Consider the following 15,745-nt stretch of genomic DNA (forward strand, 5'->3'; position numbering starts at 1 on the left):
TAAATCGCCATCCTATGTATCATACTATTTTCGCTTATATTTGACTCTGGTTATAATATTTTTGATTATTTCATTTTAGTCACTGATTTCATGTGTTATATATTTTTGTTGATATTCGAATCTGGCCCTGTGATTTATGCATGATTCGTTTTGATCACCGTTTTAATATTGTTGTATTTAGGATTAATTATTATTTGCCCCTTTATGTTTCTGGTTTGTTTCATTCCAGTCCTTAATGTTGTTAATGGGTTATTTTCATTTCCAGTACATGTATTATTTAATATTTTCAATCTTGGCTCTGGGTTGTTTGTAATTACTGTTAGCTCATTCAAGTTTCTATTTTTCTCATTCTGGTCCTTGGAATTAACAAATGCTTTATTTTTGTTCATTGTATTTTGGTTTGTAATATTCATTTGTTTTTGTTTCAGTCTCTTATATGCATGTACATATTTTACATATTATGTAGTCATTTGTATTATATTAATTAAATATTATTGGCTTTATTTATTGTAAATATTTTATTTCACTTATGTCCATTCGTATTTGTTTTTATTGAACGCCTTTATCTACAAATATTATTCGAATATTTTCAAGAATTGCATTTGTCGAACAGGTGTAGAAAGTATCACTTAATTGAAGTATTGCAATCCGATACAACGTTCAAAAAAATGAGAGCTTGAAATGAATCAAAGTTATTTTAGTGCTAATTAATTGGTTCTAATTCAAATGACGCAATATATGTTTCTAAAATAGCAAATTATTTTATTCAAATGTCAATTTTCATTTTATATTCGATACACATATTTATTGAGGAAGGAATATTCTTTACATATGAGAAATAGACGAGATAGTCTTCCCGATGGAGGATTGCAAATCTCAAGATTTCTTTTCAAGTTAAAGAATTTTCTCTAACTATTCAATTTGGAGCAAATTAATCACACTTTAATAAATGGATCATATTTTTACTTTGTATTCGGTTCATACTTTTCACCATTTACGATAACGTATAAGCGATTCAATATCAGTTTTTGGGCGTTGTAGGGATGTTTATCCTTCCCCACACGTAACCGAGTCCCAGACCCATTAAATTGAATCTTTAATAACGCATACCAATTTTTGTCTTAAAAAATAATTTTTTTCTTTAAATTGTTTAAAAATATATTTTTAGGTATTCGACCTACTTAACCCCAAATGTCAATGGCAACTCCGATCCAATTTAATCCAAATCAACTCAAAAATCACCAATTTTCCAAATTAAAGTCGTAATTGTTTTTTTAATAATATTTAATTGTTTTCAAAAAAATGGTTATGACATCTTGGTGACTCTACTAGGGGCCTTTTTTTAGAAAGTCAGGGTGTAAGTCGCTTACACATTATCATTGTAGTGGAAATTATGAGTTCGAGTCTTTAGTTAACTTATGATCCATTTTTTAAAGTTTTTAATTTCTTCATTTTTAATTGTCATACTAACGTTTTAATTTTTGCTTTTAGCTTTGTCCAAGTTTTTGTTGAGAGTTTTTATTTGTTCGTCTTTTGAGTCTAAGGTTTGTATGTTCTTCCTCACACACATCACGAGTATTTGCTTGACATAAGCTCTAGACTCGAGCTTCGTTCTAGATAAGTGGGGTGAATGCTTTACTCTTGTAAGAATTTATTCTTCGTATGAGTTTTAGAAAATAACCCCTGGGATATATGCCTTATATCTTCGTAGGGATTTATTCCTAGTACGGGTATAAGGAAGTGAATCCCTTCGAATTGAACTCATTCCGTTCGAAACTTATAATGGGTGAGGATCGAGGGTTTGGCAGCCCAAGGGGCACCAGCACCAAGGATAATTCGAGTACCCTTTTTCTGTTAGAGCCGAAACCATGCATATAATGAACCATAAAATGATCACCCTAGGTATAGTCATACCGAACCTTTGTTTGTCAGTAGGTACCCAAAATAAGTGTGTACAAAGGAGGAATGTTTTTGAACCTTTACCTTTTCGCTTTAAATTTTGTCGAATAAATCATGCGAACTAGATACCATGTGGTTATGATTATTTTCTTAAAATAAATCATTTGGGTAGAAAGCATGTTCGGGTAGGATTGTTATCTAATGAAAGCATGATCGGGTAGATATTATGTCGGGGTAGGTGTTATATTCATCTCTGAATAACATTTTTATTTATGTCAATTATCTTACTTGTATTAACTTATTTCTTTTCTCTTGTTTGTGCCATTTTTCATCTTTCTTTGCATTGCATCGTCATGATGTAATGTGAAAATGTTGATCCGCAAGGGGATATTCGAGAGAAAATTTTCACAAGAAGAGGTAAAAGTTTTCAATCAAACAGTCACTTACACAGACATGCACCGAGGGCTAAAAGAAGTTCAGAGTACAAGAATGAGACTTACTCGAAGATCGTGCAACATTCGAGACTGAAGTGATGATCCACTGATCCGAGGATTAATCCAGTAGTAGAGTCTTATCTACGATCATTTCATCGCTAACCATCGATAAACGATACATTAACTTCAGCACCGCTGGGGAATTAATGAAGTTAGGTTACAGAACGGTTGAGGGGCATCATTTTCAAAGACGAAGATCCGAGACAAAGCAGTGATCCATTTCAAACTCAACATCTAAGCGAAAGCATTCTATAAAATGGACTACCTTGTAATGTGAAGGCTTTTATCTCTGGTGAAATTATTCTATGATATTCACCGTTGGGATCAACATTTTGCATCTGCATTTGCATCATTGTATTTTGCATGGCATTCATTTAAGCATTTTTACAAGCATTAATTGTATCTCGTGGGGACTCCGAGGAAGTGTTTCTAACTGATCAACTTCATTCACAACTATTGATAATTGTGGGGCATTAAAGCACAAGGTCCAAGATCTGATTGATTCAAGGGCATGGACAGTCGAAGAATGATGGGACATTCTAATCAAGAAGAGATATTTACATCTACCAAGAAGCATTTTTGCAATTGCATTGAGAGCATTGTTTTGTTTGAACTCGTTTTTGTTCTGTCTTTAATATTTGCTTAAATATTTTTAAATCGTTTAATGATTGAATTTATGCTACCTTCTAAGGTTGAATAATTGAACGAGTTTTAATCTTGTAGTTCTTCGAATATTGAATGAATTACATATTCTTTTAGTTCTTCAAGAATTATATATTTTTGACATGGCAAGATTAGACATTTCTTATACCATCCAAAACCAAAATAAAATCTCCCGATTCTTTACCCGAAATAATTCATGTTCACTACCAAAATACCAAATTTTGACATTACCCCTCTTTGAGACTTTGAAATATAGTCTTTATCTTTTTCGACACATAAAAAGTAATATTCTTACCTTTCGTTGAGCCAATAAAGTCACATTATAGTCTTTTTAGACGCAGAATCAACATTTTTCTACCAATAAAATCTGAAGGCATTGAGTACCAAATGTTCACTTGAACGTGAACATTCCTACAAGAAGACACAACGTTGGGCATCTCACATCAATTTTCTGAAGATGAGTCTGAGAAATTGAGACATGCTAGAAGCATGAAGAAAAAAGGAAATTAATTCAAAATAATTATATCATGCATTAATTACATTTTTTCATGTGAATAAAATAAATCTTGAAAAATCTATCCCCCCTAGATATACCTCTTTTGCAAAGAATTATATGTATGAAATGATGAATCTTTCATTATCCCTTCTCAAAAGGAGGAAATATATATCCCTTGTGTCCCCATTTGAGCCTAAATTATATTTTCTTTTGCTTCAACAAAAGATCACCCTCCACATTGGGGGACAAAGCAAAGAAAATATTCTCGCATGAGTGAAGACCATCAATCCACATAAGATACCAAAAGGTGAACCAAATGCAAAGTACGAAGATCAAATCAAGGCGAAGATAAAAGCAAAGAAAAAAATCAAAGAAAAAAGAACAAAAGAAAGAGAAAGAGGACAAGAAGCATATGCAAAGAGTCTCTTTAGTCAAATAACGCATCGAGTTTCAAACCATAAGATTGATCAAGCACAATCATTCCATAATCAGTTCACCAGAAGATCATGGAACATCAAGAAAATAAAAGACACATACGAGCAGATTTAAATCAAGCAAGGCAAGATTGAATGTATCACAGTGAATTGATCCTTGGTTCAATAACCCTTAAACATTTGTTTAGGCCTATTTATCTTTTTATTTCATAACCATGAACCATAGCCTACATTATGTGCCTAAAAAGTCCCTTCTAATCATACATGGATTTCTAAACATAAGAGACTATCTTCAGATCTCATCCCACGCATCAGGATTAATCTTTTATTTACAAAAAAAAGGTTTTTTTAAAATCTTTAATGCATGATAGAGAAAAAATAACAAAGGGGGGTTCAAGATGTTGAGTAACGTCTTAAAACCAAAGGAGGATTATAGTTGAAAACCTAAAAAGGTGGCTCGAATATAAAGATTGTGTAACTGTTGTATAGAAGGTAATATCACAAATCCCTTGATAAGGCATCGCACAACCCGAATATGATCATGAGAGCTGGGAGTCAGAGAACACTTTCAATAGATGAGCATAGAAGCTACTCCATCATATCAGTAAACATCAAAGAAACGAGAATGCCATACATTTGACCAAAGACAACAACCTGAGACATTTTATCATCTCCTTACTTAATCATACCTCAAAGATATCATTAATCTTGACACTTGTCAAATGGCTATAATTTTTTTAAAGGATTAAAAGTGTAATTAATTCTTTAATATCCAATGAACTCTTGTTTTATGATTTACCTCAATTGTGAAACCTAGAAAGAGGTAATATTTTTCAAAATCTTTGATTAAACATTTTTCAAAATTCTTTTAAGTGATATTTTTCAAATTTTTAAAAGTAAAAGAATAAGAAAAACGCTTTTTAAACAAGACAATCTCTCTAGAGTAGATCTTTGTAGTTGACATGTGGCTTTCAGACACAAAGCTCATACTTAAAAATCATTGCTGAAGCAAGAAATGATGAATGTTGGGGCATCTTTGGAGATTCAACATCCTGAATTGAACGATCGGATCTTCTAAAGGCATTTCCTCCACATGCAGGAACAAGTAGATTAATTATCACCTTTGAGATTGTTTCTCTCGAAACAAAGCGTCGTCTCACTAGAGATAGTTTTTCTAAAAATAAGTTTTGTCTCTCTTGAGACAGTTCCTTTTAAAAAAAAATCTTTGAGTTTGTTTCCCTTGAAACAAAGTTTTGTCTCTCTTGAGACAATTTCTCTTGAAAAGAAAATATTTGAGTCTGTTTCCCTTGAAACAAAGTTTTGTCTCTTTTGAGATAGTTTCTCTTGAAATAAAAATCTTTGAGTTTGTTTCTCTTGAAACAAAGTTTTGTCTCTCTTGAGACAATTTCTCTTGAAACAAAAGTTTTTGAATCCGTTTCCTTTAAAACAAAGTTTTGTCTCTCTCGAGACAGTTTCTCTTGAAACAAAAGTCTTTGAGTCTGTTTCTCTTGAAACAAAGTTTGTCTCTCTTGAGACAGTTTTTCTTGAAAAAAATCTTTGAGTCTGTTTCTCTTGAAATAAGTTTTGTCTTCCTTGAGATAGTTTCTCTTGAAACACAAATCTTTGAGTATGTTTCCCTTGAAACAAATTTTGTCTCTCTTGAGACAGTTTCCTTAAAACATAAACATTGAGGTTGTTTCCCTTGAAACAAGTTTTGTCTCTCTTGAGACGGTTTCTCTTGAAACCATTATCCCTAAAGATGACATGTCATCCTCATCACGTAGGAGTCGTGTCACCCTTAGATAACCAGTCGTCCTCATCACGTAAGAACCGTGTTATCATCCCTAAAGATGGTTTATCATCCTCATCACGTAGGAACCGTGTCATCCATATCTCCTCATCACGTAGGAGCCGCATCACCCCTAGATAACCAGTCATCCTCATCGCGTAGGAACCGTGTTATCATCATCCCTAAAGATGGCCATCTGTCCTCATTGCGTATGAACCATGTCATCCACCGACAAGATCTCCTCATCACGTAAGAGTTGTGTCACCCTTAGACGACCAGAACTCTTCATCACGTATGAGCAGTGTCATCTCCGACAATAAACATATCAAATCTCAAAACCAAAAAAGAGAATCGGACAAAAACTTATTGTCTTTTTCGTCTTTGCCCTATTCTTGTTAACACAAGAATGTGCAAAAAGGGCATCTTTAGACACTCGTTTTTGTTTGGGGCTTAAAAAATATTATTATTATTATTATATTAACATTTATTTACATTTATTTTGCATGATGTCACCCTGAGCCCAGATTACAAATGAAGCCCAACAAGTCAACCTAATTACAAGACCCAACCTAGGATCCAGACTCGAAGCCCACTCAGTAGTCCAGGATCCGACCCTGCCCAGCTCCAAACCCATTTGTAACCCAAATAAGAATTAGGGTTTTTAAACCCTAATCCAACAATCGTCGCCGTTTACTAAAGTGGAACAGTCCCTCGTCGGCGTATGTGGTACACGCGCCTGACCCTTCGTCTTCTAGACGCGCGTGAGCTGCACCGGTCACCTCTCAGTTTTGTGGGCTATCACTGGTGAGTCCTCGATCCACCTGATGTTGTCATAAATAGTAAAATAAATAAAAAAATAAGTCACAAGCTCCCATCAGTCAAAACAATCCATCAATAGACAAGAAAAAATAATAAATATAAAGAGGCAAATCCAAGAAATCTCGAGGGAGATCTGGCCCAATAGGCAGTAGTAAATCCATCAAACCATCACATGCAAAAGGGTATAAAAGACAAAAGGGGATGGGAGGAAAATAAAAAGGGGATTCGAATATAAAAAAAAGAAACAAACAACAGAGAGAGAAAAAAAATGAGAACCACAAAGCCAAAAGAGAGAAAGAGAGACACATACATTGGTTCGAAAAAAGTGGGGAGTCCAAAAGTTACCAGTTTCCAAAGTTCTCAAGAGGTAAAAGACTATATATAGGGCTTTAGAGGGTTTTTTTTATGTTGAACGAGGTTCGTTTTCGGGTTAAGGAGGAAGAGATGAGCCTTTTGGGAACGTTTGCTCCCTCTGGCCACCGTGAGTCACCGTGAGCTTCGCCATGAGCCGTCATGACTGTCGCCGATGAGAGACGACTCCCTCTTTCCGATGAGGGGAAGTTGGTAGAGTTTGGGAAACTCTCTCTCTTTCCTCAGTTGAAAAGGTCGAACAAATGAAGGGGGTGGCCATTTTTGGCCTTGGATATTATATATATATATATATATATATATATATATATATATATATATTAAGTGTAAAACGACGTCGTGTGTGGGGGGTTCAGTGTATTTTCGTGCATGGGCTAATAGAATTTTAGGCCCTGGTCGTTTGTATCAATCTATTTTGGCCATTAATCCAAGCTTTGTATTATTCCTTTTCTAGCATTTAATTTCTTACATTTACATATAAGTCATCATCCTATGTATCATACTATTTTCGTTTATATTTGACTTTGGTTACAATATTTGTGATTATTTCATTTTAGTCACTGATTTCATGTGTTGTGTATTTTTGTTGATATTCAAATTTGACCCTTGATTTATGTTTGTTTCGTTTTGGTCACTGTTTTAATATTGTTGTATTTAGGATTAATATTATTTGCCCTTTTATGTTTTTGGTTTGTTTCATTCCAGTCCTTAATGTTGTTAATGGGTTATTTTCATTTCCAGTACCTGTATTATTTAATATTTTTGATCTTGGCTCTGGGTTGTTTGTAATTACTGTTTAGCTCCTTCAAGTTTCTGTTTTCCCCATTTTGGTCCTTTGAATTAACAAATGCTTTATTTTTGTTCATTGTATTTTGGTTTGTAATATTCATTTGTTTTTATTTCAGTTTCTTATGCATGTACATATTTTACATATTATGTAGTCATTTGTATTATATTAATTAAATATTATTGGCTTTATTTATTGTAAATATTTTATTTCACTTATGTCCATTCGCATTTGTTTTTATTGTACGCCTTTATCTACAAATATTATTCGAATATTTTCGAGAATTGCATTTTTCGAACGGGCGTGGAAAGTATCACTTAATCAAAGTATTGCAATCCGATACGATGATCGAAAAAAATGAGAGCTTGAAATGAATCAAAGTTATTTTAGTGCTAATTAATCGGTTCTAATTCAAATGACACAATATATGTTTCTAAAATAGCAAAATATTTTATTCAAATGTCAATTTTCAGTTTATATTCAATACGCATATTTATCAAGGAGGGAATATGCTTTACAGGTGAGAAATAGACGAGATAGTCTTCCCGATGGAGGATTGCAAATCTCGAGATTTCTTTTCAAGTTAAAGAATTTTCTCTAACTGAATAATTCGGTGCAAATTAATCACACTTTAATAAATGGATCATTTTTTACTTTATATTCGATTCATACTTTCCACTATTTACGACAATGTGTAAGCGATTCAGTACTAGTTTTCGGGTGTTGTAGGGATGCTTATCCTTACTCACACGTAACCGAGTCTCAGACCCATTAAATTGAATCTTTGATACCGCATACCTATTTTTGTCTTAAAAACATTTTTTTCTTAAAATTGTTTTAAAAGATGTTTTTAGGTATTTAACCTACCTAACCCCAAAAGTCAATGACGACTCCGATCCAATTTAATCCAAATCAACTCAAAAATCACCAATTATATGCATGTAATCCATAACATTCGAGCCAAACCATCATATTTCTATTCATGCAAGTTCACCTACGCACAAAGAAATGGGAACCAGGTAGCACATATTTTAGCGAGGAAAGTTTTACGAGATATGACTTACCTTTTCTGGGTGGAAGAAGTCCCCCATAAAGCATGTGAGGCCGCCAATCGGGACAGAAGGAATTTTAAAATTAAATCAAACTTTTTAAAATTGAATTTTATATTGCTTGAAATATTATCATCATTCATTTAATAGTGTTGGTTTGGTGAGGTGCCCAAGTACAACTTGTTTAATGGAGATATAATAAATGTTGTTGACTAGGGAAAAATTGCACTACATAATTGTGTGGGAATGAGTAATAAGAGAAAGGGTATTTGATTATACAAACCTTTTATTTGTTCCCCTTCAAAAGAAAAACTAAATCAATTATGTAACGTGAATTGTCATTGGAATTAAAATATCATTGTAAATTAAGATTTACTAATTGATAGTGATCAAAGATGTTCACATTTTCTCATTTTGTGTGGATTTGAATCTTACCATTTACTTTAAAAATGTTTAAGTTAAAGATGCAATCATAGTACTTGTATCCTCCAACACAGACACCACTTGTGTTCTTATCCAGCCACTGCCTGCGAAAGGAACCAAATCCTCCTGCCATTAATGAAACAGGCATATGAATGTTGAGCTAACAACCAACCAATATATGTGATAGATAACAATAAACAAACCCCAAATTTTCTCAACCCAAGAAGCACCTCTAAATGTTGGGTTCAACTTTGCAAGTTTACGTATCTCAGGAGGATTCAAATGCTTTATAATTGATGCCACTCAACTCTCTGGTAAGTCACCCAAAGTGGGCGATGAGAGACCGATGATAAACCATCTTGGTCGATGAACAAAGCAGAGGAACTAGGACCCATCAAGAGAACAAGGAACTAATAAAACAGATAAATTAGGATGATCTAAGACAGGAGCACGTTGGAATCATAGTGAGAAGCCACAAAAGATATTTGTTTTGAAAATTCAACGGCTGTGCCTGTTCCAGGGAAGCATCCCGTCCTGTTGTTCATCCAAGGATTGAAGAACTGCTAAAACAGCTCGAGTGCGGTCAGGGACACTGGACCTGCTAATGATACCCTCAATAGATTCTTGAAAGAGGTTGCTGCAAGTGATGAGATTATTCAGACACAGGTATGGTTAAAATGCAATGCACTCAAGGGTTCACTATGGTTTAGCGAATAGCGATCCTTCGTGCTGGGACTGTCAAATGCCAGTCATCAAATTGTTGCTTAACTCTTTGCTGAGGATGTATACAATAATACAAGTGTTGTCACCTGCAACTCTTCCTTCAGCTGTGGACCTGATTACTTATGGTCCGGAATAGGAACATTAACTGAGCTTACATAAAAAATCAACAAGGATCCTAGAAACTAAAAATCCCATCAAAATACATAAAAATTGTGGTTTAAAGATACAAGTGGATGGGATATCTATCATCCAACTCATTTTCTGCTCTTCAAGATTCAGGGGGACCAAACCAACACTGGTGAGTCCAAAATTTAATCTGATTTTGATTGATATCTATCTGATTTGATCACAGTTGCTTTGTTGTTTTTTGGTCACATTCGATCCAAAATATATATTAAAAAATCGAAGCTTTTCGAGGATAGAAGACAGATACATAACTATAACACAGATATTTGAGCAAAGCTAATCTCTAATAAACATGGTCTAATTTCATAACATAACTCAGCTTGATTGAAAACAGAATAACAATGAAGATCCATACCATACACTTTGGATTAATAATTCAAAGTTTCAAACAACAAATTAACAATCCCTCACTACTATTTTCAACTAAATAACACTAGCAGGTCCAAAAAATGATTACTTTTGTTTTTGGTTCATCAATCTTCATAGATCCTACACTCTTCAGTGTCAGGGTTTTCCTGGCAGAAGGATTCCAAAGGATCTTTCTTTTCAATTTGAAGTCTAAGCCTGAGATCAGCCTTGGCTTGACTTACCTCTTCGACCTCGTCCCAAGCCACCTTGCACTCGTCAGATGTCCCATCTCCTTCACACACTTGCTTGGCTTCTAAAACCTTTTTCTCAATCAACTCGGTTAGCTTCTTTTCCCTCATTTGAGTCCCTTTATATTTGGCTGCTTTGACTGCCATTCTAGATACCCTTTTCTTGCTATCACAGTGAAATGAAGCAAAAGACAGCTTAGGGTTTGGACTAACAGATGATGTTGGGTTCATTTCTAGGGTTCCTGGCAGTGAGTTAAACCATAGAGCTGCCATGGATGATGCCTGCTAAACGAGGTTTTCTTCTTCTTCTTTGTTTTTTTTTTTTGGTGGGGGGGGGGGCGGTGAGTGTTTTGGGTTGGTTTGTTTGATCAAGGAAGAGGGTTCTTTGTCATGGTTAAGAAGAGGATATATGAAAGAGAAGAAAAAGAGGGTTCTTCAATTAAAAAAAAACTAGTTTTGGATGAATTCGGATAAGCTCAAGGGCAAGTGAGGGACTCCGCCAAAATTATTCTGCCTTTATTCGGGGTTAAATTATAATTTTTAGGGTAAACTACTTGTTTAGTACCTAAACTATCAATTTTATCCGTTTTAATGCTTAAACTTTTATTTTTTTAAATCATGCATAATGTTTATTTTTTATTTCATTTTAGTATCCTGTCGTTAAAAACTTAATGGATAGGCTGACATGGCATAGCTCTGGTGGACGGACAACCAATCTGAATTGTGGACCACGAGAGAATGACGATTCGACTAACATAATCCAGTTTCAAACCTATTAGATGGTGAATCATTAAGATCGGATGATGAAGAAATCGAAAAGTTCATCATCAACTTGGGAGAGATTGAGGCATTTCTTGATGAAACAGAGGTCGTTATTGCGTTTAAGGGGTCGAAAAGGTGTGGTTGAAAAATTTGGACTTCATCGGCTGACGGATGCGATGGCCGATGGGCTTGTACGTTAAGTTTTTAGTTGCGGAGTACTAGAATGAAACAAGAAATTAAACGTTATGTATGGTTTCGAAAAAAAATGAAAGTTTAGGAACTAAAACGGATCAAAACTGATAATTTAAATACTAAATGCATAATTTACCCTAAGTTTTAAGAAGTTTAAATATATATTTTTATTATTTTAATTTAAAATTATATATTTTAAAAATGAAATGAAACAAAATTTTAATTATTCAAATTAAAGCAAGATGTTAAATATAAATATGAAATTTTAAAATTGATTTTTTTAATTAAACTAAGTTGATTACAAAATTTTTGAAATTTAGTTCAAACCCATTACTACTGTGAATAATTATTATAACGTTGTTTCAAAGAGTTTTAACTATTGCCGATTAAGTTTATGGTGTGTAAAACATTGATTTTGTCCTAATTAATATTAGATTACGATCAATAATTTTATTTTTTATATAAAAAAGTAAATAAATTGTTTAATAAATATAAATTATATAATATAAAAAAGGGTAACCTACATGGGAGATCACTAAACTATGGTCAAAAATCAATTTGACCACCGAAGTTTCAATTGAATCAATCATACCACTCAACTATTTAAATGTTTCAATCAATCCACCGGCCGTTAATTTTTAACGGAGGTGGTGATGTGTCCGTTAATAAACTGGCATAATTCTATATTTGATCCTTAATACTTACTTATTCTATCAATTTAGTCACTATTTTAATTCAATTAAATAAATTTAACTATCTAATTAGAATGTGACATGTGGCAATACATGATTGGAATATTTTATTTATGAATTTTAAATTATTTAATTAAATAATTTTTTTATCCATTCATGTGGTGACACGTGTCACCACCCAATTGAAGTGAAAATAAAGGGACAAAGTTGCGCTCCAAGAGATTTGAACCAGTGTCAGGGGAATTATGAGCAACCAAGCGCCCAATCCATTAGGCCAAGGGTCCCCAATAGTTTCAAGTTACAATAATTTGTATTTGTCTTTGCAACCTTCTCGGCTTTGTAGGTTCACACTCTTCATCTTCATCTTCTTCTCCTCTACCTCAACCAAACCACCACCAAAGCTCCTCCTGTTAGTATCACTTGCAATGTCTCCGATGTTGGCCTTTGGAAATTTGCCTGTAATCGGAGAGTAGTGCATCTTTTCCAAGTTATAACGATTAAGTGCTTGAAGAAAATGAAGAAAAGTAAAGCAAAAACAAACCTTGAATGATGTAGTTAGAAATATGGGAGCAGTAGCAATGGTGGACCAAAGAACATCTTCATCATTAGACATGCATTAAGTCCTACCTTGAACCACAACCTGAGGTGTAAACATGGTGTCAAGTTTCAAGGCTTCGATATAACCTTTTTGTCTTATAGTTCATAAACATGTGTCACCACCCAATTGAAGTGACAATAAAGGGACAAATTTGCGCTCTAGGAGATTCGAACCAGTGTCGGGGGGATTATAAGCAACCAAGCGCCCAAACCATTGGGCCAAAGGTCCCTAATGCTTTAAAGTTACAACAATTTGTATTTGTCTTTGCAACCTTCTCGGCTTTGTATGTTCACACTCTTCATCTTTTTTTCTCTACCTCAACCAAACCACTACCAAAGCTCCTCGGCCTCTGGAAATTCGCCTATAATCGGACAGTAGTGCAGTTTTTCCAAGTTATAACGATAAAGTGTTGGAAGAAAACAAAGAAAAGTAAAGCAAAAACAGACTTTGAATGATGGAGCTGGAAATATGGGAGCAGTAGTAATGGTGGACAAAAGAACATCTTCATCATCAAGCATGCATTGAGCCCTCCCTTGAACCATAACCTGATGTGTAAACATGGTGTCAAGTTTCAAGGCTTCGATATAAGCATTTTGTCTTATAGTTCATAAACTCGATCCGTAAGGGTATTTCTAGTCGTTATAGTCCCAACAATCGACGTGATAAGCCAACACGATCACCGGAGCTTCAAGATGGAAATCGCCTCTCCCTAGCCTCGACAGCAAAAGCTCAACCGTCGGGGACGTCGTGCAACATTGGGAAGAAAACAATTCCACCATGATCGGACCTTCAGGGAGCGGAGCTTTATATACCGTTCCATTGGTTTTGGCATGGTTTTCAGTCCCTGATGAAGATGAAGATGAACCCTTGCCGAAACAAGAAAAGAGACGACGTCCCATTATTATCGTCTCTCTCTACTATACCCTCAGGATTAAAAAACATAAAATTCAAACTTTATAGACTTCGATTTGTTGTTAATGGAGAAGGTGGTGGTTTGGTTAAGGTAGAGAAGAAGAAGATGAAGAGTGTGAACCTGCAAAGTCGAGAAGGTTGCAAATTCAAATACAAATTGTTGTAGCTTTAAACCATTGGGGATCTTTGGCCCAATGGTTTGGGCGCTTGGTTGCTCATAATCCCCATGACATTGGTTTGAATCTTCTGGAGCGCAACTTTGTCCTTTTATTTTCACTTCAATTGGGTGGTGACACATGTCACCACCTGAATGGATAGAAAAAGTATTTAATTAAATAATTTAAAATTCATAAATAAAACCTTCCAATTATGTATTGACACATGTCACGTTCTAATTGGATAGTTAAATTTATTTAATTGAATTAAAATAGTGACTAAATTGATAGAATATATAAATATTAAGGACAAATATAGAATTGTGCCAGTTTTATTAATAACACGTCACCACCTCCGTTAAAAACTAATAGTCGGTGACTTGATTAAAACATTTAAATAGTTGAGTGGTCTGATTTTTCAATTAAAACTTCGGTGGTTAAATTCATTTATGACCATAGTTTAGTGGTCTCCCGTGTAGTTTACCCTATAAAAAATACAAAAATAAATATATATATATATATATATATATATATATGGGTCAAATCCAACTTGATATGTGAACGTCAAAACTTGGGCATATTAAACTCATTTTTATCCAAACATTTAAAAAGAAAAAAAATGGGAAATGGCCCAGCCCAGAGCAGCCCCAATGAGTATGTTAATTTATTCCAAGACCTGATTTCCATAAAACGGCAACTTTAGGAGGAGCCGTTGTTACATTTCAAATTTTGAATTCTCCTCTCTCTCTCTCTCTCTCTCTGTCTCTCTCTCTCTTTTTGGCTCCTTTCCCATTTCTCAAACAGAACAGCAGCCATGGATCCAGAGACTGAGTTCCTTGTATCGAAACGAAAAACCGGAAACGAATGGGAACTCTTCAAAGAAAACGTCAGGCCTTTGAAGAGAGGCCGCAATGTCGATTTCTTAAACCATGCTCTCAAAACTCACACCGATGATCAACTCAAGAAATCTCTCCTTGATAACAGAAGGTCTATTCCATAATCTTTATCTACTATTATCTTGTGCGTGTCTGTGTCTTGACCTATTTTTTTTTAAAGAAATTATATTTTGGTCCATCTTCTTATCTGGGTACTTTGTCTTTGGATCTTTAGGAGATTGATTGAGGCAATTGACGACTATAAAGGAGAAGATCATCTCCAGCCTTGGCTTGAGTAACTATTCTTACCATTACTTAACTTTTATTTGAATCTTGAATGTTCTGTTCTGCTGAAAATAGATTTGAGTTTTACATTTTGAATGATTGTAATTTGAAACTAATTAAGTACAAAAAATGAAGAGCAACTACCGTTGATTTAATTTTTTTTAATTAAGATGTTATTGTTCGAAGTTAGATATGGGCAGTCCGTTTCTACGGCTAATTGTTTGTTTTGTACCTTTTCTTTTGTGGGTTAAGTTGCATTAAATGGGTTCAAGAGGCATTCTCACCAGGTGGAGACTTTTCGGGTCTCGTATTGATCTACGAGCAATGTGTTCGAGCTTTCTGGAATTCAGATCGTTATAAAGATGACCTCCGCTACCTCAAAATTTGGTTAGAATATGTGGGTACTTTTCACCTTCTTTTTTATCATCTTATATGGGAGGTGAAGTTTAATGTTGTTTAATTTGTTTATGCTAGCTCACATGCCAAGTTTATTGATAATAGGCTGCTTAGCATGTTAGCTGATCACATGGAAAGCATACTAAAGGAA

General features: G+C 34.3%; 2 protein-coding genes across 2 annotated transcripts; both read right to left on the bottom strand.

The window, feature by feature from the left end:
* Positions 1–10,451: 10,451 nt before the first annotated feature.
* Positions 10,452–11,191, bottom strand: LOC120154602 (calvin cycle protein CP12-3, chloroplastic-like). Its single transcript, XM_039166299.1, has one exon. It carries the CDS (start codon positions 10,998–11,000, stop codon positions 10,605–10,607), a length of 396 nt encoding a protein of 131 aa, XP_039022230.1. The 5' UTR covers positions 11,001–11,191; the 3' UTR covers positions 10,452–10,604.
* A 1,557-nt stretch (positions 11,192–12,748) lies between these two features.
* On the bottom strand, positions 12,749–13,870 carry LOC120154570. The gene is given in 2 exon segments (XM_039166274.1): positions 12,749–12,829; positions 13,418–13,870. Coding segments are annotated over 2 exon segments (534 nt in total).
* Positions 13,871–15,745: the final 1,875 nt, after the last annotated feature.

Source organism: Hibiscus syriacus, unplaced genomic scaffold (genome assembly GCF_006381635.1).
Source record: "Hibiscus syriacus cultivar Baekdansim isolate YM2019G1 unplaced genomic scaffold, ASM638163v2 tig00111132_pilon, whole genome shotgun sequence".
NCBI lineage: Eukaryota > Viridiplantae > Streptophyta > Magnoliopsida > Malvales > Malvaceae > Hibiscus > Hibiscus syriacus.

Coding starts and splice junctions, on each gene's coding strand:
- LOC120154602 (XM_039166299.1), bottom strand. CDS start 11,000: ATGGCAGCTCTATGGTTTAACTCACTGCCAGGAACCCTAGAAATGAAC.